General features: G+C 38.4%; 1 protein-coding gene across 1 annotated transcript in view; it reads left to right on the top strand.

The window, feature by feature from the left end:
• GABARAPL1 (GABA type A receptor associated protein like 1) overlaps window positions 1-25,775 on the top strand; it is a 102,591-nt gene extending 76,816 nt beyond the window's left edge. Inside the window, exon 4 of the mRNA XM_081948589.1 lies at window positions 23,950-25,775. Within this exon, the coding sequence (XP_081804715.1) occupies window positions 23,950-24,015 (66 nt within the window). The 3' untranslated portion in view covers window positions 24,016-25,775. The remainder of the gene's footprint in view (window positions 1-23,949) is intronic.
• Window positions 25,776-27,296: the final 1,521 nt, after the last annotated feature.

Raw genomic sequence — 27,296 nt, forward strand, 5'->3', positions numbered from 1 at the left:
GAAAAATCATTGGCAATTGAAAAAAAAAACTCTTTCAACTGCTGCATTAGTTCCAGGGCAGCACAACGTAAATTGAACAAGTATAAATAAATGTTCACATGGAATATGTTCATTTTTTAAATGGCTGAAAATATCCACCCATCTTTTATCAATTTCAACATGTTGATTTTCCCATTGTATTAATTTTTCAGAATTTAAATATACATTCAGTCTTCTAATTTCTTCAAAGAGACAATTGTCATCTATTTTAATGTCTAGCATTTCTTTAGATAAAAATTCAACACAAGATTCAATATCTGTTCAATATACTTGCGATGAAGTAAAAAAAAACACCATTAAAAACTGTTTAATAAAATATGTCACATAACGCGCAACAGATTAGCCTTCAAATATCAAAAAGGAGGACATGTAGGAGGACACTTTTTGAGGGAGGACAGAACTTACAAAAGAAGGACTGTCCTCCCTAAAGGAGGACGGTTGGTCACCTTACCTACAGGGTAGCTATAGCTCACTTGTGAAATTAAGAGTTGAGATAGCAAAGAACAGCCTGTCTGCAGTTGCTTACCCATCCTTTCTTTCTGGAAGACAATTTTTTTAAGAATAGGGAGTGATGAATTATCCAGAAAAAGAAGTATTTTTTAACTTACTTGCATTCTTTTTATATAGTGTAAAGGAGAAAAAAATGAATTAGAAACAAACTGCCCAGAGAGAACACGTACACAAGACAATACTGTCTTTTTATATTTCATCCTGGCTTTATTTGGGCCTGTGAAACTTTCCTCCCAAACAGCACAAACAATCATTTCTGCCATGTCATCTTCTTTCTGTGAACAGCAAAAGGGTCCAAACTTGATCAATTTTTCTAAATGGTAGAAGAATGAGTAAAGTTATATAAGAAAGTTAGGGGTATCATACAAAACACACTAGCTTTGGAGATTCTGCCATCAGGGATTGAATTGAGCAAGTGTACTTTTTATTGTAAAGTCCTAGAGGAAGAGGAAAGAGAGGAAAAATATGAGCAAGAAACATGGTAGGGATCTCATTGAATGAATAACAAAAAGTAATACAGACTTTTTCTAACCTGAAATCCATAAGGCATCTTTTAGCATGATCAGCCATCTGAGAGGTTTTCAATAAGCATCCAATACTGGATGAATCAGTGATAATATATCTGGGCTTCAAAAAACCATAAAACCACTAGATAGCAGCAGTGACGGCAAAAAAAAAACCTACTCTTTTTTTTTTTTTGCTGTTAGTAGTTGTTTGGTTTTTTGAGCTTTGGTAAAATGCTATTGTAGCACTAAGTGTGATTTAACCAGCTCATATTGAGTATTGCCCAACCAGAAAGCAAGGAACTAACTAGATACCAAAGTGAAAATGCATATAAACAATCTGAAATGTAGCAATTGTTCTTTATAATCATCAATTGAAAATGCTGGTATTTTGGTGTGCAGGGAAGATCAAAAGAAGCAATTCCTATTCCACTGCCCTTTATTCCTCTCAGAATGGAATACCAAAGGAGGAGCAGCCTTCAGTCATACGGGCATGTGCAAATTTTCTACCTGTTGACACACCTCTCTTTGTAAGATGCTTGCTGGAAAGTCAGGCTCCAGAGGAAGTGTGTAGGAAATAAGAGGAAACAGCTTTGAAGAATAACTCTATTCTTCTGTTTGTTTCCCTGCTTTTTACACAATACTGAGGAAAGGACAAGGCTCATCTAGCCTAGCTCCTATTCATATGGAGAAAAGGAAATGGAACAACATTGAAAATCTGGTGCCTCCTTCCTACCATGCTACTCCATCACAGAAAGTACATGATCAACTATTTTGGCCCAACGCATTTCTGCCGTCTTCTGTTCCTTAAGGTGGGGCAGTCAGAAGTGGAGAATGGTTCGAAATTGGCTGTTTTTATTTATTCCTGGGTGGTCCCATCTTAGCACAACCAGGGGCGGGATTCAATTGTACCCATCAGGCACACTTTCGCTGTCTTTTTTGGCTTAACCTTCCAACCCGCGCCTCAAGTTCTTCGCCTCGATTGGTTCAGCTCTCCGGTTCTCTGGAAGGCCTGCACACGTATATTGTACTCACTCACTCTCTCTCTCTCTCTCTCTCTCTCTCTCTCTCTCTCTCTCTCTCTCTCTCTTTCTCTCTTTCTCTCTCTCTCACACACACACACACACAAGCACACACACACACGTTAAATACATAAATAAATACATACCTCACTGCCCTCCCTTCCCCGCTGGAGTGTTTGGGCACAGAAAGTGTGTCCGCAAGAGAAAGCTAGGGCGAGCCACCTTCGTTTACAACCCGAGTCGCGGGAGCCCGAGTTTTTTTGCGCGTAAGTGTGTGCTGGAAGGAGAGATAGACAGAAAGAGAAGGAAAGAAAAAGGGAGAGCGCGGCTGGGAAAACCGGGGGAGAGAGAGAGAGAGAGAGAGAGAGAGACTCTCAGCGAGCAACTCCTGACAGAGTCTAGCCCGACAGCGCGCCTGAGACTCTTCAACTGGGAGAGCGTGAGAACGCGAAAGCAGTAACAGCCCTTCTCGGCTGCACCAGCCACTTCTCTTCGCCAGCTGCAAGCGCCCGACTATCGCCGGGAGAGAAAAGGCGGGGAGGGGATTCTGGAGGGGTCACATTCCCTGAATCCAGTTTCACTCTTTCTCTCTCCCTTCCCCAACCCCAACCTCCTCTCTCTCCCCCTCCTCCCCTCCCCGCCTCGCTCTCCCCTCCTTTCTTTCTTCCTCTCGCTTCCCCTCTCTCCTTTCCTCCGGGCCCCCCCCAGATGTTGCGCCCGGTGTGGCCGGCCCCCCCTGCACCCCCCACGCTACGCCACTGCCACTACTGTTCAACATTGCATTAATTCCACTGACAATAATCCTACAAAACACAAAACTGGAATACCAAATCTCAAGGCAACATGGCAAGATAAATCATCTACTATACATGGATGAAATGTATGCAAAAAGCCCACTGAACTTAAATCAATACTCAACACCGTTCAACTGTTCAGCAGTGACATCAAAATGAACTTTGGGCTTGAAAAATGTGCTATATTATCCATGATGCGAGGAAAAATGGAAAAAACAGAAGGAATAGAACTGGGAAATGAAATATAGTGAAAGCATTAGCGAAGGATGATGGTTACAAGTACCTAGGCATATTGGAAGCAGATAACATCTTGAATAGAAAAGTAGAAAAGTCAAAGAGTCAACGCAAAAGGAATACATCAGGAGGGTCCGCAAAATATTAAAATCAAAACTGAATGCTGGAAACATAATTAGAGCCATTAATACATGGGCAGTTCCAGTGATATGCTACTCAGCTGGAATCATCAACTGGACTCTGGTTGAACTGGAAAACTTGAACCGGAAAACACACAAACTTTTGAATTTGTACCACGCTTTACATCCACGAAGTGACATCAACAGGTTGTACCTGCCAAGAAAAATAGGGAGCAGGGGGCTATTGCAAATCCATCAAACTGTAGAAGAAGAAAAACGAAGTTTGAATGATTATGTGAACCAAAGTACAGAAAAATTGCTGCAGGCTGTAAAAACGGAGAACAGCATAAAAAACAACAGAAAAAAAGGCAGAATATAAGGAAAAACAGTTGGATGACAGATTAAATAGATGGAAAAACCAAAGCTTTGCATGGACAGCACCTGAAAAACACTGAAGGAAAATGTGATGACAACTTGACATGGACATGGCTTAAGATGGGAACTATCAAGAAAGAAATGGAAGGTTTGATACTGGCTGCTCAAGAACAAGCACTGCAAACTAATGCCATGAAAGCGAAGATACAAAAATCCACTGACAACCCAAATTGCCGACTTTGCAATAACAAAGTCAAAACTCTTTCACATTTAATATGTGAATGCAGCAAAATCACACAAACTGATTACAAAGCTAGGCACGACCAAGTTGCTAAATTAATCCGCTGGTCATTATGTAAAAAATATTATTTACCTGTATCCAGAAAGTCATGGGAACATAAAGTGGAAAAAGTTATCAAAAATGAGAAGGTTGCACAACACGCCAGTAACCATGGTTGTAGAGGGCCGAAGTATACAGTTTATTGATATCGTTGTTCCTGGAGTCGAAGAAAAAGAACTAGAAAAAATAATGAAATATCATGACCTGGCCATCGAAACTACACGGCTATGGATGAAGCATGTAACAGTGATACCCATTGTCATCAGGGCACTTGGCACCATGTCCAAGAATTTTACAAGATACGACAACAAATTGCATCTTCCTGCAATAACACCAGTGGAACTACAAAAAACTGCGCTACTCGGAACATCTTATATTTTAAGAAGGTACTTGGTTGATACCTAGGATGCTGGCAGCAAACCGTATCAACCATTAGAACCAGTCACTGGTATTTGTAATGCATTTTTGAATGTTCAGTTGGCTGAGTTTCATGTTTAATGAATAAAGTATATAATAATGTTTATAAAGATCATAGTAATAATGATAATAATGCATTATTTACTTATATATAATAGTAACCTTTCATCATTTACTTATACATAGTAATAATCTTTTATCTTCTAATTCCTACCTCTATTATCTAACCACTGATAAAATAAATCCCATGTTAAAAATATTCTGATTCTTCCTTATCCTGTATTTTTAATGTCAATCTATCCATCTCCCACAATCTAATATCTTTTTGATTATATTCTCATCTGTAGAAGTATCCTCGTTCTTCCAATATTGTGCAAATACAATTCTTGCAGCTGTCAATACATGTAATATTAAATATATATTCTGTTTGTTATAATTTTCTGGTATTATACCTAACAATAATATTTCTGGCTTTAGTTCAGTTTCATTTTCTTCTTATTGTTTACTTGTGTCTCCTGCCATTAATTCCTGTTGTCTTCTATTCTCTATTTCCTCTCTTCTTTCTTTTCCTCATCTGGGTTAAAATGGTAGTCATAGAATTCATAAGTTTTATCTAGAGAATCCTGTCTGTGTCTTTTATCATTCCATGTAATCAAAATTCCTTCAGGTATTAGCCATCTGAAATTTATTTGATGTTTAATCAACTGTCCTGCCAGGAATTGGTATTGCTTCTGTAGGTCTCTTACTCTTATGGGCACCTGTTTTAAAATCACAATCTCCCTTTATATTTCAATGGTTCCAACTCTCTGCTCTCATTGTTTTTTAATGAATCTCACATGCACCTCCCTTGGGAGTTTCTTCTTTCTTGCATAACTTGTGTGAATTCTAAACACTTCATCAAACTCCACCTGCCTAGGCAGGGGGTTGGACTAAAAGACCTCAAAGGTCCCTTCCAACTCTGCTATTGTATTGTATTAATATCTCAGAAACTTTAAAACAAATGCCCAACAATAATTCTGAATTCTAAATCCTCCCAAATCTCCTCCCATTTTTTTTAAAAAAACACCAACCATCAACTTCAGTGTTCTTTAACTGTAAATTCTACACAATCTGAATTAATTCAGTGGGTTTCTTGACTTTCTTCAATATTCTTATTAATCCACTTATTCTTCTAGCAATAATTATTTATAATCCACAAGGCCCAGCAAAAACCCAATAGTTATAAATCACTATCTCCAGCCATGCAAAAGATCATCTACTTGGCTTCAAAATAAATCCAAGGTTTGCACTGTCCAACGTATTTATAATCCACACCAATTCAGAGTTTCAGTCACAAATTTTCTGTTATCTTCCAAGTGTCCAAAGTAAACAGTTTGCAGGTGTTCATTCCACAAGTAAACAACAAGTCAGGTTTAGCAGTTCAGCTCCAGGCAAACCCAAACAATTCATTTCTCCCAAGGCAGTTCAAGGACTTCTTACTCCTGGCATCAGATTCCACCAGTAGATGGTGCTCTTACTCTATTTCTTCACTGTCACACAGATTCACTTCAAAAACTTTTCCCTGTTTTCAGAATGGCTATGATTCACTTTTCAAAGTTTTCCACTATTAAAAAAATATCTTAAATACACTCTAAAAATCAGACAAAATGTTCACAATCAGCCCAGGATCTCAGTCGTTCAAAAATCCATTTCTTGAAAATGCTCTCTTCTCATTCCTTCAGATCTGTCAGCAGCTTAGTTGCCACCATTCTTGAGGAGTGATTTTTAAAAACCACCTCCTCTCATTTAGAGTCTCATTTCAGAATAAGAGTTAATTTCTAGGGCAAATTCCTCAACAGAAATTGGAAAGTTGAAAATATCTCACCCAGATCAAGCACGCTATTATCTATTTATCTCCTTCCTTGCTCTTTCATCGAAGCTGTCCCAGACTCAGTCCAGCCAGTGTAATGGCCATTTTTTCCCTCCACCAGTTTGAGGGGTTTTTCCAGATCGAACAAGGAATTTACTGGCTCCTTTTGAGCAATGGAACTTCCCCTCTTTTTGGACCACCTGGCAGGCAGAATTTGATGGCTTAACATGGAGCCCCATGAAAGCATGTCATTTTGCTGCAATGTCAGCTGCTTCCCCCTCCCCTGAACAAAAAAGACAAGCTAGGAACTAAAGAGCAGAGAGAAACAAGAGCAACTAAATCAGTAAATCCCATTTATAAGTGAAAAGTGGGAGAAGAAACAAATGTATTGTTGATTAATATAAGTGGACTAAATTCTCCTATGAAAAGGAGAACTTTTATGAAATTGCAAAATAAATTAAATTAGATATAATTTGTTTGCAAGAAGTGCATATCAAAAGACAACAAAGCAAATTCTTAGAATTACCCCAGAATTGGGAAATTATATTCCTCATTAGCACAACAAAAGAAAACTGGGGGAGGGGTTATATATTAAAAAACAATAAATGCTAAATAAATTTGTGCAGAAGACAGGAGAATATTGATGGTGGAAGTAACATTAAATTATAAACAAGTGCTCCTGAAAGCAATATGTGCACCAAACAATAAACAAGTATTTAATGGGAAGCTTTAACAGAAAATTGCAGAAATGAACCATGAAAACATTTGTGTAATAGGAGACTTTAATCCAATTATACTGTAGGTGTAAAACTTGACTATAGAAGTAGTAAAACTAAGCAAAAAAGAAAGGAAAATTCTACCAAAGACTTTTTTAAAAAAATGATGGAAGAAATGTGCATTCAAGATGTATGGAGAGAAAGAAACCCTAAGAAAAACCAGTGTGCATATTATTCAAACAGACACCAATCTTGGTCAATAATAGATATGGCATGGATGTCACTTGAGTTAAGAACTAACATAAGAAATAGAAATAGAATTGAATATATGGGCAGATTATAATCCAGTTAGGATTAAATGGAAAGGATATAAGAAAAAAATGAGATGGATGTTGAATCAATCTATATTAAAGGACAATGAATTTATACAAATAACTGAAAAAGAAATGAAGTTCTTTTTTAAAGAGAATAGAAAGAAAGAGATCTCACTGCAAAATGTATGGGATACAGTCTAAGCGTATTTTCAAGGATTAGTCATAACCTATACAGAAAAGAAAAAGAAAGAAAAAGAAACAACATCAAAAGACACTGGAAAAGAGTATAAAAGTTTAGAATCAGAGTTACAGAAAGAACCACACCAAAAAAGAAATTTAAAATCAAATGGAATTAATAAAACATAAGTTAAGTTTAATTGAAAAAGAAGAATTGGCACAAAAAATTAAAAGTGTAATACAAAATTTCTTTGAAAACACTAACAAACCAGGGAGTTGGCTGGCATATAAATTTAAAAAGGGGAAAGAACAGAAACAGATACAAAGTCTGGTAGATGAGAAGGGTATGCTTCAGCACCAAAATGATAAAAAAGAAAATAATCCAGAACTACTATGAAAATTTGTACAATCAAGAAGAACTATCAGAGGTTTAAAATAAAACAATATTTGGAAGAAATATTGCTCTTCCAAATATTCAGGCTGCCTAAAGTGCCTGAAGCAGTAAGAACTATGTTAAACGAAAAGATAACAATGTTTGAATTAACTGAAGTGATTAAGAGACAGAAGAACAATAAAATGCCAGGACCAGACAGCCTACCAGCGGAAGTTTACAAACAAAAGATACCCTAGGACAGTGGTGGGCAATCTTTTTTTTCAACTGAGCCAAATCTCACCAAAACCACGATTGAAATTTATTTTGAGAGCCACATTTTTAAAACCGAAAATACATAGGATGGTACACTGTTTTTAGTTTCAATAAACTCTGGCATTTGAAGCACACAGGTCTTAAAGCTGTCAAGTTACAAGATCCTTGCACCCCTAACCCTTTAGAAAAAAAACCCCAGGGGTCTTCAAACCTGACAGCTTGAAGACTTGTGGACTTCAACTCCCAGAATTCTGAGAATTGAAGTCCATCAAGGGCATCAATCATATTAGCCCAGGGATCTGCAAAATTGGCTCTTAAGACTGGTGGACTTCAATTCCCAGAATTCTGAGAATTGAAGTCCACCAGTCTTAAAACAGCCAACTTTGCAGACCCCTGTGTTAGCCCAAAGCCTGGTGCTGGGCCTTGCTCCCCCATTGGTGGAGCCCCAAGAAGCGAGGAGGGAGAAAAAGAGACGGAGGCCAAGGAGCTTTCCCCCCCCCCCAGCAAAAATCTAACCGGGGAGCCGGGCAGTAGCAAATTAGCCAATCATGCGAGGAAAGCGAGGTCTGAGGCTTTTCTGCCTCCTCACTTCTCGTCCCCGCCCGACTTCAGGATCCTCCCTAATCATTGTGGGTTGAAAAGAAAAAAGGGAAAGGGACGCTTAAAGGTTCAAACAGTAGAGCAAATGCTTCAGAGGCAACAGTTTTCACGGGGAATTAGAACAGAGAGCCCTGGAGTTTCACTGCCCACCTGGTCAGACCTCGCTTTCCTCGCATGATTGGCTAATTTGCTACTGCCCGGCTCCCCGGTTAGATTTTTGCTGGGAGGGGGCGGGGGGGAAGCTCCTTAGCCTCCGTTTCTCTTTCTGCCTCCTCGCTTCTCGTCCCCGCCCGACTTCAGGATCCTCCCTAATCATTGTGGGTCGAAAAGAAAAAAGGGAAAGGGGTGCTTGTTTTGAAGTGCCCGAGAGGAGGAAGGGGAGCCGCATTAAAATGTGTAAAGAGCCGCTTGTGGCTCGCGAGCCGCGGCTTGCCGACCACTGCCCTAGGACCATCAATGCTGGAAGTATATAATGAAGTCTTGTTAGAAGCTAAGATACTAAAATCCTGGATGGAAGCAAATATTACACTTATACCAAAGGAAGATGCAGATTTATTGCAAATTAAAAATTATAGACCAATCTCACTTCTAAATGTGGACTATAAAATTTATGTGTCAATAATAGCTAAAAGCTTAAATATTTTTTTTCAAATATTTTTTTAAAATTTTTTGTTATAAATTTTAAATTCCTTTTACAAAGTGTTGTCCGGGTTTTCCCCCTTTTACATTCTCTCATATACATAATTTATTTTACATCACATTACCATTTCCAATTTCAGCCCCATTATTTTCTTCCCATATTTCCATCTTAAATTTAATTTTTTTTAACACCTAAGCAATATCATTTTCTGCCCTTTCAGAAAGTATACCAAATTTATCATTTCATTTTCCATTTGTTATTCTAAGTTCTATAGGTAGCATATATCCTCAAATTCAATTTTAATATAACAAGCATTTTATTTAATTGGTTATCCAAAATTAACAATATCATCTTATTTAACTATATCATTAGCAGTATTAATATATTTCATTTTCCTATTGATACATCCCTTCTTTCCCTTCCTCCTTACCTAACCATTTTCTCTTAACTCATTCCTTACTCTCTTTGATGTTCCATTTTTATCAATTTTCAGCTTATCCTTCTATCGCCTACTCTTAAATTCCTTGTTTCTTTTTTCTTTTATATGTATTATATCTTTATTTCTGATTTTTTTTCTGTCATTCTTCTATGAATTATTTGAGTAACTCTCTTTAGGATTTCTCTTTTTTGCTTCCCACTATTTCTATCTTTGATTTTGAATTGTTCCTTTTTTGGATACCATTTTCCTTTTTCCTCTCTGCTCTTTATATTCTCTATGAATCTCAATGAAGTTGTCTAATTGGTTTTTATTTTCAGCTTTTTTCTACAATGTTAGCTTTTTGCCTCTCATTTGTTTCCTCATTGTCAGTTCCTCCCCTATTTCCTGCTCTATGTATTTCAACAGTTATTCTGGTTCTTTAATACCTTTTTATGTTGTACGTGCATCTTTGAACATTTCAAGTAGTTCTTCATACATCCCACACTCCATATTTAAATTTAACAAATTTTTAATATTTTTATATTTTACCACAATTAAGTCTCTCTTCTTGTTTCCAAATTTTTCCAGCTTTAATATCCAATCCCAGAGTAAAACAGTCCACTTCAAATGTTTTTAACTTACTTTCTCAGCCGTAGCAAAGCAAAGTCAAACAACAGAAAAAGCCTGTGCACTCCTTAAAACTTCTTCCACTTATCTTTCCTGTGTTCAAGGTCAGGTTTTGCTGCTGTGCTTTGTTTACAGATGTTGCTGTGCTTTCTTTCCTCCAGTAGATGGCTTTTACGATCCCACAATACAGTCAAATCAATAACTTGTCAAAATTTTCGGGGTCCAAAAGTTCCAAATCCACTCAGTAAAATTATCCTGTTTTCTCTGTGTCTTTCTCTTTTGTTATTTTAAATATCTCCAATTCCAATTATATTAGCCACAATCTTCTTGGGCAATCACCTTTCCCCCCTCCCTTTGTATTCTAAATGTCACTGTTTTAAATAATCTCTGGACAAATTTTTTAAGCTCCAAATTTAAAATTTCTTTACCCTTGGGTCAGCCAGCCTTTCTCCTGGTCCCAATACTCCATCTGATCACCGCTCCTGCTCTAAACTTGGTCTGGATGCCCGAGCTCCAGTGTGATCATTGAAAGATGGCTGCCACCCCTACCGCCGGTCTGGAGAGCTTCCGGACCTGTCAAGGAGGTTGTTTCGGACCTGCTCTTCATGATCATTCGAAACACCTCTCCTTCTTCAGCATCCCTCCAGGATGGTTCTGGCCCAAAAACCTCCTGATGGTGCTTTGCCAGCTGGGGTTTTTGCAAAACCCCTCAGAGCTTGCTATTTTCCCAACCATTCTCACTGCGACACGTCCAGTTTTTCTCAGATTATTAATATTAAAAAAGGCACAAGATAGGGATGTCCTCTGTCCCCTTTACTATTCATTTTGACATTGGAAGTGTTAAATAGAGACATTCAGCAGCACACAGAAATAAAAGGGGTGTAGATTAAAAAAAAGAGAAAAATACAACCTACAGGCGTTTGCAGATGACCTGGTATTTATCATAGAGGAACCGCAAACAACTGGACCCAAATTAATGAAGAAAATAGATGACTATGGGGAAGTTGCAGGATTAAAAGTAAACAAAAAGAAAACTAAAATTCTGTGAGAGTTTGTTGCAAAAATCAAATCCAGAAAGCCCACCCAGATAACTGATTCAGCAGGATTCATTAACTTCTTTATATACATAATAACACATGAGTAAATGTACAATAGCAATAGTAGATTCTCAAACGTGGTAATAGCAAGACACAGGCAGAGGAGAGATTGGTTTCAGTTCAAAGTTCAGAGCTTAATACAGGCAAAGAGAACCTCCTCTATACAGGGCAATAAAGCTAAGCCTAAATCACACCCAGGCACCTAGCTCTCTCCAGTAAATACTGTTTCAGTTTCTAAACAGCCCTCATTGACTGATTTAGTTGCTATGCCTATTCATTGGCTGACTTCGTTGCCACGTCCTATTCTAGTTCATGAATATTCTGACACTCCTCCCTTCATGAATGGAATGGACAAAAATTCAGTTACCTTAATATTCTTCAGATACCCTTTATTTGAAGACCCAAACTCAATTCCCTTCAAAAGCATACTTGAGAATCCTTTTACTGTGATACATCTTTTGCAATGAAGCAAAGATCATCCACAAATGCTAATAGTTGATAATCCCCACCTTGTAACTTTCCAGTGTATATGCAACCATCAACCTTGCAAGTTTTGAACCCAAGACCATTCAATGCAGTATCTAGACAGATATTTCAATTCCTGGCTGACTGCTTCAATCCATAAATGGCCTTGTTCAATTTATACACCATGTTAGGGATGTAACCCTAGGCTTGGCTTGGCAATGTATATTAAGCTATGGTTATGTTACTGTTACTTTAAATGTTAGAGAAATGTAATTGGTTTGTTACCTCAAGCAGCTATAAGAGGGAGCCAGAATGGTTGTTAGATCTCTCTCTCTCTGTTTTGTTAGAAGCTGGTTGGTGTATATTGAGGTATTGTGGTTCCAACTGTTATCTACTTTGTGTGTTAAACTGAGACTATTTGATAACTGAATTACTGAACCGTGTATGACTTGGACTGTTAACTGGACTCTGAATACTTCTATATTTCTACATAGTAAACTATTATATTTTTATACTATTCAGTGTCTCTGTATGCTAGTTTGTGCGTGTTATTCCATATCACTCTCATTACGCTTCTCTGCATACTCGCTCTTCTAACGGGGAGCTTAATTACTTAACACTGGTTATGGGCCCAGTGTACCCGATGTACCCAGAGTGTGCCAGACGTAGCTAAAAAGAGAGTTGGTGCATAGACACGCTATAGAGAACATAAGTATAGAAAACAAGATGTAACTACATATGCAGAACTCCTTAGTATGGATAGAGGTGCACTACAGTTAAAATCTTTAAACGCATTAAGAGACGAAAGGGTAATTCAAACCTGGTTTCAGTATGGTCAGTAACAGGCTAGATGGAAAAAGGACCAGAAATCCGGTATTATCCAAAATGAGGATAACTTGATAAAACAAATCAGGAACCAGGGTCAAATGCACATAAAAAGGTTGTATAATGTATTGATAGAAATAGACTCAGAAACAGATTGTATGATAAAATGGGCACAAAATTTTGAAGAGCCAATAGTGATGGAAACATGGGAAGAGATTTGGGTAAGAAATGTAAAGTTTACAGAAGCTCAGAACTTGAGAGAGAATTTTTACAAGATGCTGTACAGATGGCATTTAGATCCAAAAAGGCTAGCCTGTATGTATCCGAATCTACAATCTAAATGTTGGAGATGTGACTGTGTTGGTGCCACGTATTACCATATTTGGTGGACTTGTAAAAAAGTTAAAGTATTTTGGATAAAAATATGGTGGGTTATTCAAAATATTTTGAAAAAGAGGATAAAGTTCACACCCCAGTTGTTTTTGTTAGGCATAGTTTCAGATTGTACTGTTATAGAGACTAATTTGATCTTGAACCTAACGACGGCAGCAAGATTGTTGGTGGTGCAATACTGGAAGAAGAAAGAGTTGCCCACTATCCAAGAATGGACATTAAAAGTAGTAAACTTAGCAGAGATGCCCAAAATTTCAGCATATCTGAAGGACCATTCAGATGAGAAGTACAAGCTGGATTGGACAAGATGGATTGACTATATTCAAAACAAATACCGGACTAAAAAATTTCAGTTAGCTTATGAATGAAGGCATAAGGAATGTTACAATTTATTCAAAGTTAGCTTAATAAAGGGGGAGTTAAGCACAAGAATAGTAACATGTTAAAATTAGTTAGCTTATGTTAGCGTATGGTTGTTAAATATTTATACCCTGTATTTTGCTCTGGGAGGTCGGGGGAAGGTCGGATGGGAAGAGGGAAGGGGGGCAGGAGGGGCAAGGATAACCCCAGTTGTTGGATGCCATTAGCAATCCCCTGCGATATTGCCCTTTGAACACCTCCTGCACTGCTTGGGATAACTCAGGAGCCTCCCCAGTTAGGGCCAATGGAAGGGGCCTCCTCCCCCAGTAGGGAACAAGCCTCTTCCATATCTACCTCCTCCAGAGAAAAGATAGGAGACCTGGGGGAAGCCCTGGAAGGATTGGGATATAATCCAAAATTCCCTTCTTTTGCCAGAGAAGGAGAGCCTTCTCTTGGAGTTTCCACCAAGGGAATGTCTGTAGAGACTGGTGGTGGAAGTGGTTCCCTGGCTTGCACAGTTTGTGCCTGGGCACTAACTGCCTTTTGAAACTGTCTCTCCAGGGCCTTCTGTCTCCTTTCAGCCAATCTTTCTGCAGCTTTTGAGACCTTTTTGGCTTGGGGCTGCTGCCCTTTTGCAGGACAGCCTGCACTGTTCCCTTTAGCAGCAGGGTTGGGCTTGCTGCGTTTGTTAGCTGGAGGTTCAGCTTGATCCCTGGCCTCAGACACATTCCTGCTGGCCATGGCACTCTCTATCTCAGTCAGAGTTTTAGTTGTGGTAGTCTCAGCAATGCAAAGGTCTGAAAGTATGCCCCTTTAACGCAGTCCAAATTCTGAGGAAAACGGGCCTTGCAGGGATCAATAACAGTCAGCAATATTTTTGGCGCCAAAAATGGAAGTCCCAGGGTGCTGCAGATCTGCGCTGTGATAAAGCAAGGAATGGCCCGAGAAAGCCAAACTCCTTGCAGCCGCTCTCAATAGTCTTCCTGGGGAGGGGGGGATCTGCCTGGAGCCCCAGAGCGAGATCCCAAATTAAGAAGCCCTTCCAGCGGCAATCTGCTCGGGAAAACAGATTGCGGCAAGCAAACGGCTTGAGAAACGGCTTTCCTGTCCAAAATGGCCACCGCAAGCTTCGGAACACACCGGGGAGCTGTTGGTAATCTGGAAGGCCCAGTAGAGCCTCCAGGCTAAGAATAGTCTACCGACAGCTTTCTTGAGGGGGTCCCTAGCCTACCTACCTGCTCCCAGAGCTTGCCAACAGCTGCTGACGAGCCTCCCGGTGGTGCCTCGACCGTGGTGGTCACGGAAGGCAGCCACGCTCCGAGCATCTGTTCTGCACTTCAATTAGGAGTGGACTTTCACACAATGGAAAAATAAAGAATCCTAACACTATATGCTAAACACAAAAAAAGAAAAAGGCTACACTAACTGCTTGGAGAGTCCAATTTGCTATTCAAGGACTGGAACTCCGCAACTGCATCCTTTTAGGGCGACTGAGTTTTTAGAACTGAGCCTCTGTGGGGAACAGGAGGTGTGGCTACACAAAGATTTGAACTCAGTCCTTGGGCAGCAAGCTGAAGTTAACCCAGGCTTGGACACTCCAAGCAGCGCCTAGGAGAAATCTGTACACCAATGCACAGAGTATGAGGAATAAACAGGGTGAATTAGAAATTCAATTAAATGAGCAACAAAAATGATGCTATTTAGTATTTGTATTTGTAATTAGGGTCCCCCCCCCTCTTTCATCCTTTTTTTTCTCTGCAAAAGATTAAGATAGCCCCAGCTTCTCTTCCGGTTTCACAGTAGTTCTTGGCAATGGTATGGAGAAAACTGTAAAAAGGGGAGATGTCCCAACAAAAGGGAATAAAAAGCAGACAAAAGACGTTGAGGTTGTTAGTGGCATAAGGAAAATTGAAGTAGGAGGTTTTGCCCCAACAAAGATAAAATATCCTTTTGATGGTGGCCTGGGGAAAATTGAGGAGAGTGGATGTATCAAAACAAAGAAAAGGAAGAAGACAGGATCAGAGAAGTGGGACAAAAGACTTACTAGGAAAAAATCAGACAACTATAAACTGTTATATGGGAAAATATAAAGCTAAGGTTTTATTCCTAAATATGACAATAAAATGGAGTTGCTAATTGGTTGAATATAATAATGAAATGATAATTAAACAAAGGTTAATAATATGGATAAACATGATACTGATATGGAGAGGTTGTAAAATAGACCAAATAAAAGAGGAGGTGGAGTTGCACTATATATAAGAAATAACTACATCTCTACAGAAACAGAGCACAGCAATGATGAGAACTATCTTGAATGCATTTGGGTCAATATTAAAGGTTGGGGAGGAATGACATTACCATAGATCTATACTACAGGCCATCCAACCAAGCAGAGGAAGTAGATGAACCTTTTGCTAGTCAGCTAACTAAGGTATGCAGGAAGCACACCACAATAGTAATGGGAGATTTTAACTACCCTGACATCAACTGGGAAACAAACTCTGCACCAAGTGAAAGATCCAACAGGTTCCTAACGAACCTAGCAGACAACTTTGTTTCCCAAAAAGTAGAGAAGGGAACAAGGGGATCAGCCATATTGGACTTAATTCTCACTAACAGAGAGGAAATGATAGAAGGTGTTGAAGCCATAGGAACCCTGAGGGCAAGTGACCATGCAATATTGGAATTCAACATTATGCAAACACAAGTAGTAGAACAAAGTCAAACTAGAGTCTTGGACTTTAAGAGAGCTAATTTCAATAAACTTAGAGAGAGCTTGGGAAGAATTCCATGGATGAGAATCCTAAAGGGGAAAACAACTCAAGAAGCTTGGGAAATTTTAAAAAGTGAGATTACAAAAGCCCAGTCTAGCACAATACCAATGAAGAAGAAAAATAACAGCTCCCAAAAGACACCAGCATGGCTGCAAAAAGAATATCTCACAAATTGAAGGACAAAAAAGATAAGTATAAAAAGTGGAAAGAAGGGGACATAACTAAGGCAGAATATCAGCAAATAGCCCGAACCTATAAAGATGAAGCAAGGAAAGCTAAGGCTCACAATGAAGAAAGGACGGATTACACCTCAGGGTTCTGAAGGAACTGGCAGATGAGATCACAGAACCACTGAACTATATCTTTCAGATATCCTGGAGCACCGGGGAACTGCTAGAGAACTGGAAAAGAGCTGATGTGGGAGATGGCTTCCGGTTTCCGAAGGCGACGAACGCTGGGTGTCCGCTGTTCGTCTCTCCGGTGAGCTCCTTTTAGGAGCACAGGCAGTCTCGGAGGGACCATCTTCCATAGGACAGCTTGCTGGAACCCCTGGAATCGGCGGCAGCCATGGGGGGGGGGGGTTTCCAACCTCGCCTCAGGAGCCGGACAGCGAGGGGGGTGCATAGCGCAGCAGTTGGCTACCTGCACCTTCACTGAATGGATTCTGGAAGGAAGTAATTAATTAGAAGTTGCAGCTGAAGTTGCGGTGAGAAGTTCGCTCCAATCTCCCTAATCCTGATGAGCAGCAACCTTTTGTAAATTTGTGGATTCAATCTATTTGAAGTTAGAAAATTGGAGGGGGGTTCTTTCACCCCCCTCGGGTAAAGCGGCACTTGGACTATCTCTCAATCTCAGAACGGGGAGAGAGAGTAAAAGTTGAATTAGTCACTTGTACTAACTATGTGAGAAAGATTTATATCACAACTGCAAGAGGTGATTGCTGAGCTGTTTTAAAAACTTTATGGAAACTTTTGATGTTCTGCTCCCTGGTCCCCTGTGAAAGGGGGAGCCAAGATGGCCTGCTTCCATCTTCTTCTTCGCACTTATAAATGAAATTTGCCTTTTGAAGAAAGGCAAAGAAAACCTTTGAAGAAATTCTGGCTTTATATTACTACTCCCCCCTGAAGGACTCCTGGAGCTCCTCCTGTTAAGTGGTCTTTCTGGATTTGGATTATTTGATTCTCTTTTTTTGTGACTTTTTGGCTTGGAACTGTGATTGAGGATTAACTTTCACTTTTGGACTTGCCTGTCTTCTCGGACTCACCCAGCTGCATGCTCCACAGATGCCATTTCTTTTGCAAAAGATTTATAGTCATCTCTGAACTCAGACAAATGGGGCCCAGAAACCACTTTCAGGCAAGGCAGCCTGGGCACCCACTTCCTCTACATCCAGCCCAACGACTCAACAGACAAAAATCCCATCATTTTTACAACAAGAAGGGACTGGAGAGAGTTCAAAAGATTTATCTGTTACCCAAATGTTCCAGGCTCTAATGAAGGAACAAAATGAGTTGAAAAAAGAGGTGGCAGATTTTAAAGAACAGCTCAGAGGTGTACAGCAGCAAACAAAAGAAAATGAACAAAGAATTGGTATGCTGGAGGAGGGTGTGGTTGGGCTGGGGGAGGAAGTTAAGCCAGTCCAGAAGGGGAATAGAGAATTGGAAAATTTCATGGTAAAGATAGAACTTGAAAGAATGTCCTTTTTTCTCACATTCCAGAACCTACCAGAGACAGAAAATGAAGATCTTAAGGATATTATGAGTGCAATCTTAGCAGAATATATTAAAGGAGATAAAGAACAGTTGTGGTGGGATATGGATCTGGTTTACAGGATTAACTCAGCATATGCCAGAACATATAATGTTCCAAGGGAAGTACATGTTAAATTTCTTAGGGAGACCACGAGGGATGAGATGCTAGGGGCCCAAAGGGGGGGGGGGCACTAAAATATAAAGACAAAGAAATTACCATTCTTAAGCAAATTCCGAAAAAAATAAGAGATAAGAGGAGGAAGTATTCCTCCTTATCAAAGAAATTATATAATAAAGGAATTTGGTTTAGATGGTTATTGCCAGAAAGAATGTTGATCTTCTGGGAGGGAAACAGAATTAGAATTAACACAGTTGTGGAGGCAGAGGCCTTCATTAAAAAACATAGTGCCCTCCTAGAAGACGAAAATATAAGTGGCAGTGAAAAAGGTGACAATACATAAGATATGAAGGAGTGAGGGGCAGCAGCTCCACCCGAAAACAGGGGGGAGGGAGCAATATTGAAAAGACTCAGGTCACAAAAATAAATGTATTTGAAATATCATTGTAATTGTTGATATATTAGAAAGTGGCGAAAGAGACGATTGAACACATAGTTGATACAATGTATAACAAGATGCTGTTTCTGTTTATCTTTTATCTTTTGTTTTTTCTTTTCTGTAAAAGTTGTGAGTTTTGGAGAGATTTCTACCTCTAGCACGATGGAGCTGCCAAAATTTTTGTATATCCACCTACCCTTTCCTATAAATGTTTAAAAATCAATAAAATTCTTTTTTTTAAAAAAAGAAAGAAAAGAGCTGATGTGGTTTCCATCTTCAAAAAAGGAAAAAAAAATAGATCCAGGAAACTACAGACCTATCAGCCTGACCTCAATACCAGGAAAGATCCTGGAAAAGATAATCAAGCAACGAATTAGTGAACACCTAGAAGTAAACAAAGTAATAGCCAAAAGCCAACATGGGTTTGTCAAAAACAGACTAATCTTATTGCGTTCTTTGACAAAAGTGACAAAATTAGTGGGCCAGAGGAATGCCGTCGATATAGTTTACTTGTACTTCAGTAAGGCTTTTGATAAGGTAGACCATAACCTACTACTAGATAAAGTAGAAGAATGTGGGTTAGACAGCATCACCACCAGATGGATTTGTAACTGGCTGACCAGCCGCACTCAACGTGTAGTCCTCAATGGAACTGCATCTATATGGAGGGAAGTATGCAGTGGAGTACCCCAAGGCTCTGTTTTAGGCCCAGTACTCTCCAACATCTTCATCAATGATTTGGATGAGGGAATAAATGGGGAACTCATCAAATTTGCAGATGACACCAAGCTGGCAGGAATAGCCAACACTCCAGGTTTAAGATACAGAAGGATCTTGACAAACTTGAACATTGGGCACTATCTAACAAAATAAAATTCAATGGTGAAAAGAGTAAGGTTCTACATTTAGGCAAGAAAAACGAAATGCACAGGTACAGTATAGGTGGTACCTTGCTCAATAGTAGTAACTGTGAGAGGGATCTTGGAGTCCTAGTGGACAACCATTTAAATATGAGCCAGCAGTGTGCAGCAGCTGCCAAAAAAGCCAACACAGTTCTAGGCTATATAAACAGAGGGATAGAGTCAAGATTATGTGAAGTGTTAATACCACTTTATAAGGCCTTGGTAAGGCCACACTTGGAATACTGCACTCAGTTTTGGTCGCCACGATGTAGAAAAGATGTGGAGACTGTAGAAAGAATGCAGAGAAGAGCAACAAAGATGATTAGGGGACTGGAAACTAAAACATATGAAGAACGGTTGCAGGAACTGGATATGTCTAGTTTAATGAAAAGAAGGACTAGGGGAGACATGATAGCAGTGTTCCAATATCTCAGGGGTTGCCACAAAGAAGAGGGAGTCAAACTATTCTCCAAGGCACCTGAAGGTAGAACAAGAAGCAATGGGTGGAAACTAATCAAGGCGAGAAGCAACTTAGAACTGAGGAGAAATTTTCTGACAGAACAATTAATCAGTGGAACAGCTTGCCTCCAGAAGTTATGAATCCCCAACACTGGAAGTCTTTAAGAAGATGTTGGATAGCCATTTGTCTGAAATGGTATAGGGTTTCCTGCCTAGGCAGGGGTTTGGGCTAGAAGACCTCCAAGGTCCCTTCCAACTCTGCTATTTAGTATTTGTATTTGTATTTGTAATTAGCCCCCCCCCTTTCATCCTTTTTTTCTCTGCAAAAGATTAAGATAGCCCCAGCTTCTCTTCCGGTTTCACAGTAGTTCTTGGCAATGGTATAGGGAAAACTGTAAAAAGGGGAGATGTCCCAACAAAAGGGAATAAAAAGCAGACAAAAGAGGTTGAGGTTGTTAGTGGCATAAGGAAAATTGAAGTAGGAGGTTTTGCCCCAACAAAGGTAAAATATCCTTTTGATGGTGGCCTGGGGAAAATTGAAGAGAGTGGATGTATCAAAACAAAGAAAAGGAAGAAGACAGGATCAGAGAAGTGGGACAAAAGACTTACTAGGAAAAAATCAGACAACTATAAACTGTTATATGGGAAAATATAAAGCTAAGGTTTTATTCCTAAATATGACAATAAAATGGAGTTGCTAATTGGTTTAATATAATAATGAAATGATAATTAAACAAAGGTTAATAATATGGATAAACATGATACTGATATGGAGAGGTTGTAAAGTAGAGGTTTGTGATTCACTTTTATGCATGATAATTAAACTGAGTTGTGAATTGACTGAATATGACAATAAAAGCATAACTAAGCATAGGTTAAAATATATGAAACATGGACATATATAGAACTTTTAAGATGATGAATAAAGTGAGATGCTTACTGCTTTTTATTCTATATAATATATGGGAATTGCAATGAACATTGAACAGCGAGAATTGCCATTTATAGACAATTAAGGTAATCTAATCTAAGATATGGAAAAATGGGTAATTTTTCCCATATCTTAGATTAGATTACCTTAATTGTATTAAGGGTAATTAGATTAAGGGTAATCTAATCTAAGATATGGAAAAATGGAGAGGGAACATGAAATACACCTACAGTGGGAAACTATTGAGATTTAAAGACAGAATCACTAACTGGGGGCATGTAAGGATGTATAATTATATATAGATAATGATGAGAATAGCTGGGAATTGTAACCAGGTCTACATCTCGGCCAAAATTAGGCTGGCGGGGGTGGTGGTGGTTAAAAGCACAATGATATGTATATATCATATGTATACTTTTTTGTTTTTTGTTTTTTAAAAGGAGGAGAATACATGTTAAAATTAAATATGTATATTGAAAAGGAATCATAAATATCATCAACATAAAATGGAGCTTGCTCAGAAGCTGAAATACACCAAGTAAATGAGATGAAGAGTGGGAAGTAGAGAAGAGAGTGTAGAGAAGAGGAAGAAGAGAGGGATAAGAGAGAGGGCAACTGGGGGGGAAGAGGAGGAGAGAAATGAGAAGTGGAAAGGGGAGAGAGGAGAAGGAGAGAGGAAGGGGAAGTAGAGAAGGGAAGGAGGACAGAGGGAAGAAAGGTAGGGAGGAGAGGAGAAAGGGAGAAAAAAGTGATGGATAAGGTACAAATATGGTGTATGGTATAATTGTTTTTGGGAGTTAATGGTAAGATGAATTGATGTAAACATTTAATGATACAATATGATGTTGGCTATGTAATAGTATACATGTGATTATATGTTATGAAAAAATAAAAAAAATTATAACAAAAAAAAGGAATACCAGTCAAAGTAGACAAGAAAATGCCTCTCCACAGTATAAGTTCAAATCACCAGGGTCAGATGGATCACATCCATCTGAAGGAGCTGACAGAAAATCACTGAACCATATCTTTCAAAGATTCTGAAGAATTGGGGAGCTTTCAGAGGATTAGAAAAGAGTGGATGGGGTTCCAGTCTTCAAAAAAAAAGGGGGGGGTGGATTTAAGAAAGTACAAACCAATTAGCCTGACATCAATATCTGGGAAAATCCTGGAAAAGATAAGCAACAAATCTCTAAGCACCAAGAAACAAGCAAAACTTAATAGAAGCCAACATGAGTTTGTCAAAACTGATCATGCCAGGCAAACTTTGTTGCAAAGTTTGACAAAGTGACTAAATTAGTGGACCATCAAAATGCTGTGGACATAGTATACTTGGACTTCAATAAGGCATTTGGCAAAGTAGACCACAACTGATTTGGTAAGATAGAAAAATGTGAGATAAACAGATGAATTCGTAAATGGCTGACCGAGCGGACTCAACATGTACTCCTTAATGGAATTAAAAATAGGAGGAAAACATGCAGTGAGGTACCCCAACATTCTGTCCTAGGCCCAATATTCTCCAACATCTTCATAAATGATTTATATGACGGGATGGAAGGGAAACTCATCAAATTTCCAGATGACACCAAGTTGGGGAAAATATCAACACTTTAGAAAATAAGCTCAAGATCCATAAAAATCTTGACAGACTTTGAACACTGGGCTCAATCTAACAAAATGAAATTCAGTGGTGGTTTTACACTAGGGTAAGAAAAACAAAATGCATGAATAGGTAGTACCTAACTCATTAGCAGTAATTATAAGAGAGATCTAAAAATCCTAATGGACAGTAACCAGAGTATGGGCCAGCAAGATGCTGCAGCTGTCAAAAAAAGCCAATACAACAACAGAGGATATCAAGATCACAAAGTGTTATTACTGCTTTATACTGCACTAGTAAGACCACACTTGGAATACTGAGTCCAGTTTTGGTCAACAGGATAAAAAGAGATGTTGAGACTGTAACATGGGGGCAGAGAAGAGCAACCTAAATGATTAGCGGCTGCCGGGGCTAAAATGTACAGTGAATAGTTTTGGGAATTGGCTATGTCTAGTCTATCAAAGGGAAGGAATAGCAGGTGACACAATAGGAATCTTCCAATATTTAAGTGGTTGATAAAGAGAAGAGGAGGTCTACCTATTCTCTGAAATAACTGAGGGCAGCACAAAAAGTATTGGATGAAAGCTTATCAAGGAGAGATCTAACCTAGAATTACGGGAAGTTTCTATTTGTGAGAACACTCAGTGGAAGGCTTGCCTGCAGAAGTTGTGGATGTCTGGTTGTCTCTCTTTTAAGTCACTAATAAATCCAATCTTCTTTAGCAATAATGGTGTCAGGCCTGTAATTCTGTTCCTTTTAGGATCTTTGGCCTGCCACATAATTAAAACATATATATATATTATGCTGTTCCATTGGTATAGTAGTTGGGAGGGGGGAATAGAAAGGAGTAGGATTGTGGAATGTATTGTTATGAATTTCTTAGAAGCTCAAGGTCGTCTTTTGTCTCCGCACCTCGACACCTGGCCGGAAGAAGAGGGGTGTACATGCCAGCGTGGAAGATGAAGATTGGACCATGTGATGAATTATGGGGTGTGGGGGAAAATGATGAACTTTTAACTGGGTGAATTCACCGGATGTACATTAGAGTTGAAATTCACCAGCTTAATGCCAACATGCCTGTCTTATTAAATTGGAGTTTTAAGGACTACTTTGCCTTGGACAATGATTTAATTCTGCATGATATTTGGAACGCTGACAAATGGTTGATCAGATACTGCCACCACTGGGATCTTAAGGAACAAAGTTTCAATGTGACAAAAGTGTAAAAACAGAACACATTAAAAGATTTTTTTAAAAAAAGTTTCTTCTCTTTTAGCCTTTGTTTCTGGTTGGAAATTTTCCTTATGGATATTTTCCTTATAGCTGCTTCACTAAACTGTTTCTGCTTTACCTTTTAAAAAAAAAATATTTTTAAAATAACATTTTAAATTATTATAAGCTGTTACATGCTAACATGCTGTTCCCACTTCTATATATTTAGTTGATAATTATTTCTATTTCTCCCTACCCCCTTTTTATCTTTTAATAGGATAATCATGAGGAAGATTATTTTCTCTATGTGGCTTATAGTGATGAAAGTGTTTATGGCCAGTGATTTTATGCATTGCTAGCCTTACAGATGGATTGGACTGAAGAGTCATTATGGAAGAAATTTGTGTCCAACAAAAGCAGGAAACTGGAGAAAAAGCTGGACGACAAACCATGTATTTCATGTCATTGTTTCTTGCACCTTTTAATAAATTACTATTTTGTTCAATCATACGAAACAAGCAAATGTTTTAAAACCATCTGATGGTTGGTGTTTTGTCATATTCTATCAACTTGCATTCTCATAACTGACATGTCAATAAGTTTACTATGTGGGAATAAGGAAAAGCCAGGCGTGGGCAAGAACTCCCTTAGCAATATAATCCATTCTTTTCCATGCCAAGTCAGTCAAAAGATTTAATAGCAAGTTGTTCAACCTCAATTGGCCTTTCCTTCAAGACCCCACAATTAATGTTCTTTATTTTAATATATTTCTTTTCCTGACCTATCTACCCATCAAAAGCATGAAAGAGGCATAACATCAATTATTGTTGTCTAACATCATTATAATCATTACAATCCCTTGTCCTTAATTTAGTTCAGGTATTGCACTAGTAGTCTGGTTAACAGAATCATGTTAATGCTTCTTGTTATCAAGGAAGTTTTGCATAAATAATAGTTACCTAGTTAGTTCAATTGAACTTCAACAAGTATACAATACATTATTTCTCAATATAACCAGAATTTGGACCTTGGTATTCAATACTTAAGACAGTTTCACTAAATGCATGAATGTTCTGTGATGTTGTCTCCTTGCTTTGTTAGTAAAGGCTATTCCCATCTATGTTGAGGTTACAGCACTGAAACCTGCACTATGAAATTATGAATGAAGCCCCCTGAAATTACTTTTACCCACAGCCTTGCTGATTATATATATAACCCTTTTTATGATAACAATCCTTCATATACTTCTACTTCTACTTCTGCTTAATCATAATCTTTAAAAGTCTGTGAAAGATTTTACTCAACTAAGCAAAGCAGTTTCCAAAACAACTGATAGTTGCATTCCCTGTATTCTATAATGGCAAGTAAAAATAAAAGTTAGGATATTTTAGATTGAGTCTTATACTTCTTAGTTTTAGGGTAACTTGGAGAATATGAAAAGATTATATCTGTGCGTAAAATAGAAATGGACTCACTCTTAACTTCTGTTTCTCCTACTTCAAAGTATCATTCTAATAATTTTTGGAAATAGCAAAGGAATCCATGAAATGGACTAAAGAGATAATGAAGTGCTGTTTTAGGAGTGGTATAGCTTAGAGAACTTTTCGGATGAAAACTGCTAGAAGGAATTACTGGAATATGCTACCCCAAAAGACAATGAGGACTAAGCTTTCTTTGTTTTTTTCGGAATAAAATAATACCACTTTTATAATTAATTCTGTTCTAATGCTGAATTCTTTCAGGAAACTGAAGAAAACTGTTTGCTCATTATATTTATCATTCAGGGAATGTTTAGGAGTCACATTGCGAATCCTGTCTAAAATTTCTCATATGAGCTAAATCATAATGCATAAAATTCTCATTGTATATGGACATTCCCTATGCTGCTGCTAATCATTAAAAATGTTAATAAAATTTCAGTGTACTCATTTGATACATGTAAATTACTGTGTTTATAAGTTTTAACTGTGCCATTTTTCATCACTGTTTGCTTTAGCTTATAAAAGGTAGTGCTATGTATCCTTTTTCTGTTGTGAACAAGACAGCTTTAGATTTTTGTAAGAGTTTTGTTAATCAAATAAATACACACTTGAAAATCTGAAATGGAAATCTGGAATGATGTTTAATAATTCAGCTAACTTGAGCTACAACTATTTACACATTAAGTACATTAAAGAACACAGAACAATTTTTGTATAATTTTTCCTAAAACTGTCACCACAGATGATTGATTGATTCAATTTATATAGCTGCCCATCTTACCATAGCAACTCTGAGCAACTAACAATATATAAAACAGCATACAAAATACAACAAAAACCAATCAATAGTTAAAAGTCTATAATAATAACTGAGGTAAAATCCAATTTAATAAACTAAGAATATCCTGTAGACTCCAATTAACCTGAAAAGATTGTATGCTCAGAAATACATCCAAATCTTTCAAACTTCAAAAAGATGGTATGGTCAGGACCTCACCCTGCAATTTCATATACATGTTAAGCGTTGGGAGAGTATCAAACCCTATGAAAGCCTACAGACAAGGAGTCCAAGCTAGATCACACCCCACTGACTGAAACCAAGTTGGAGGAAGAAGGGTGTCAGTAAACTTGACCGAAAATATGACTACATGAGCTCTACTTTATTCTAAGTCTAAATTAATAGAATTTTGCACTGAAAGTTCAAACTGCAGAGTTTTACATTTTTAATGTGAATCATATTTTCAATTACAGAGGGGAAATGATAACACTGTGCTCGAACTCCTAATCCTCACAGTCCAAAAGATCATAATCAATGGTATCAAAAGCTACTGAGATATCAAGAAGAGCTAGAATGGATGCACCACTCCCATCCTTATAAGTGTGATCAATGCTTTTTCAGCCCCATACCCAGGACTGAAATCCAATTGAAAGGGGTCCAGATAATCCTGTTTCTGAATTCTCTGAACCTACACATAAATCTTACGTAGAGGGCAAAGGGGCAAAGCCTTGAAAGACAGGAGATCTTTCTGTAGTTCACGCACAATGACAATTTGTGTTGTGTGTGTCAGCCATCCCATTGGCATATGCAGCAAAAGAAACTCCTGGGACATTTTACCAAAAGTGTCAGAGTTTTGACCAATGCCCTAATAAAATGAAGACTCTCAAGCCTAAATGGCTAAATGGAAGAAAAATCCAGTTGTTTATTAGGAGCGCCATGTCAGCATTACCTAGGTGAAGCCAGCTCTGGCTTCATAAAATTTACCCCTTCCCCCAGAATGTCTCACTAGTCACATTCCCCAACGAAGCAATTTTGCGGGTCGTAGAAGTCTCTCCCTCCAGCCATTGTGGGTCTCTGTGGAGATGGCCTTGACTTTGGCCGGCTAGGCTTTGTCTAGTTTTGACTGAGGTGTGAATTCCTTGGTGCAGCTGTGAGGCACAATTCCCATTCCCTTGCCTATGGCAACTCGGGAGCAGATCAGGAAAGCTTTGCGAGTTGACAAAGAGTATGATTTTACTGATAGATCCATATAGAAACAGTAGAAAGCAAAACCAGTTCTGATTTTTTCACACAAAAAACTGCATTGTTAAGAGGTTGCCACAAAGAAGAGGGGGTCAGTTTATTCTCCAGAGGGCAGGACAAGAA

The sequence above is a fragment of the Natrix helvetica genome, assembly GCF_964273705.1.
Source record: "Natrix helvetica genome assembly, chromosome: 1".
Taxonomy (NCBI): domain Eukaryota; kingdom Metazoa; phylum Chordata; class Lepidosauria; order Squamata; family Natricidae; genus Natrix; species Natrix helvetica.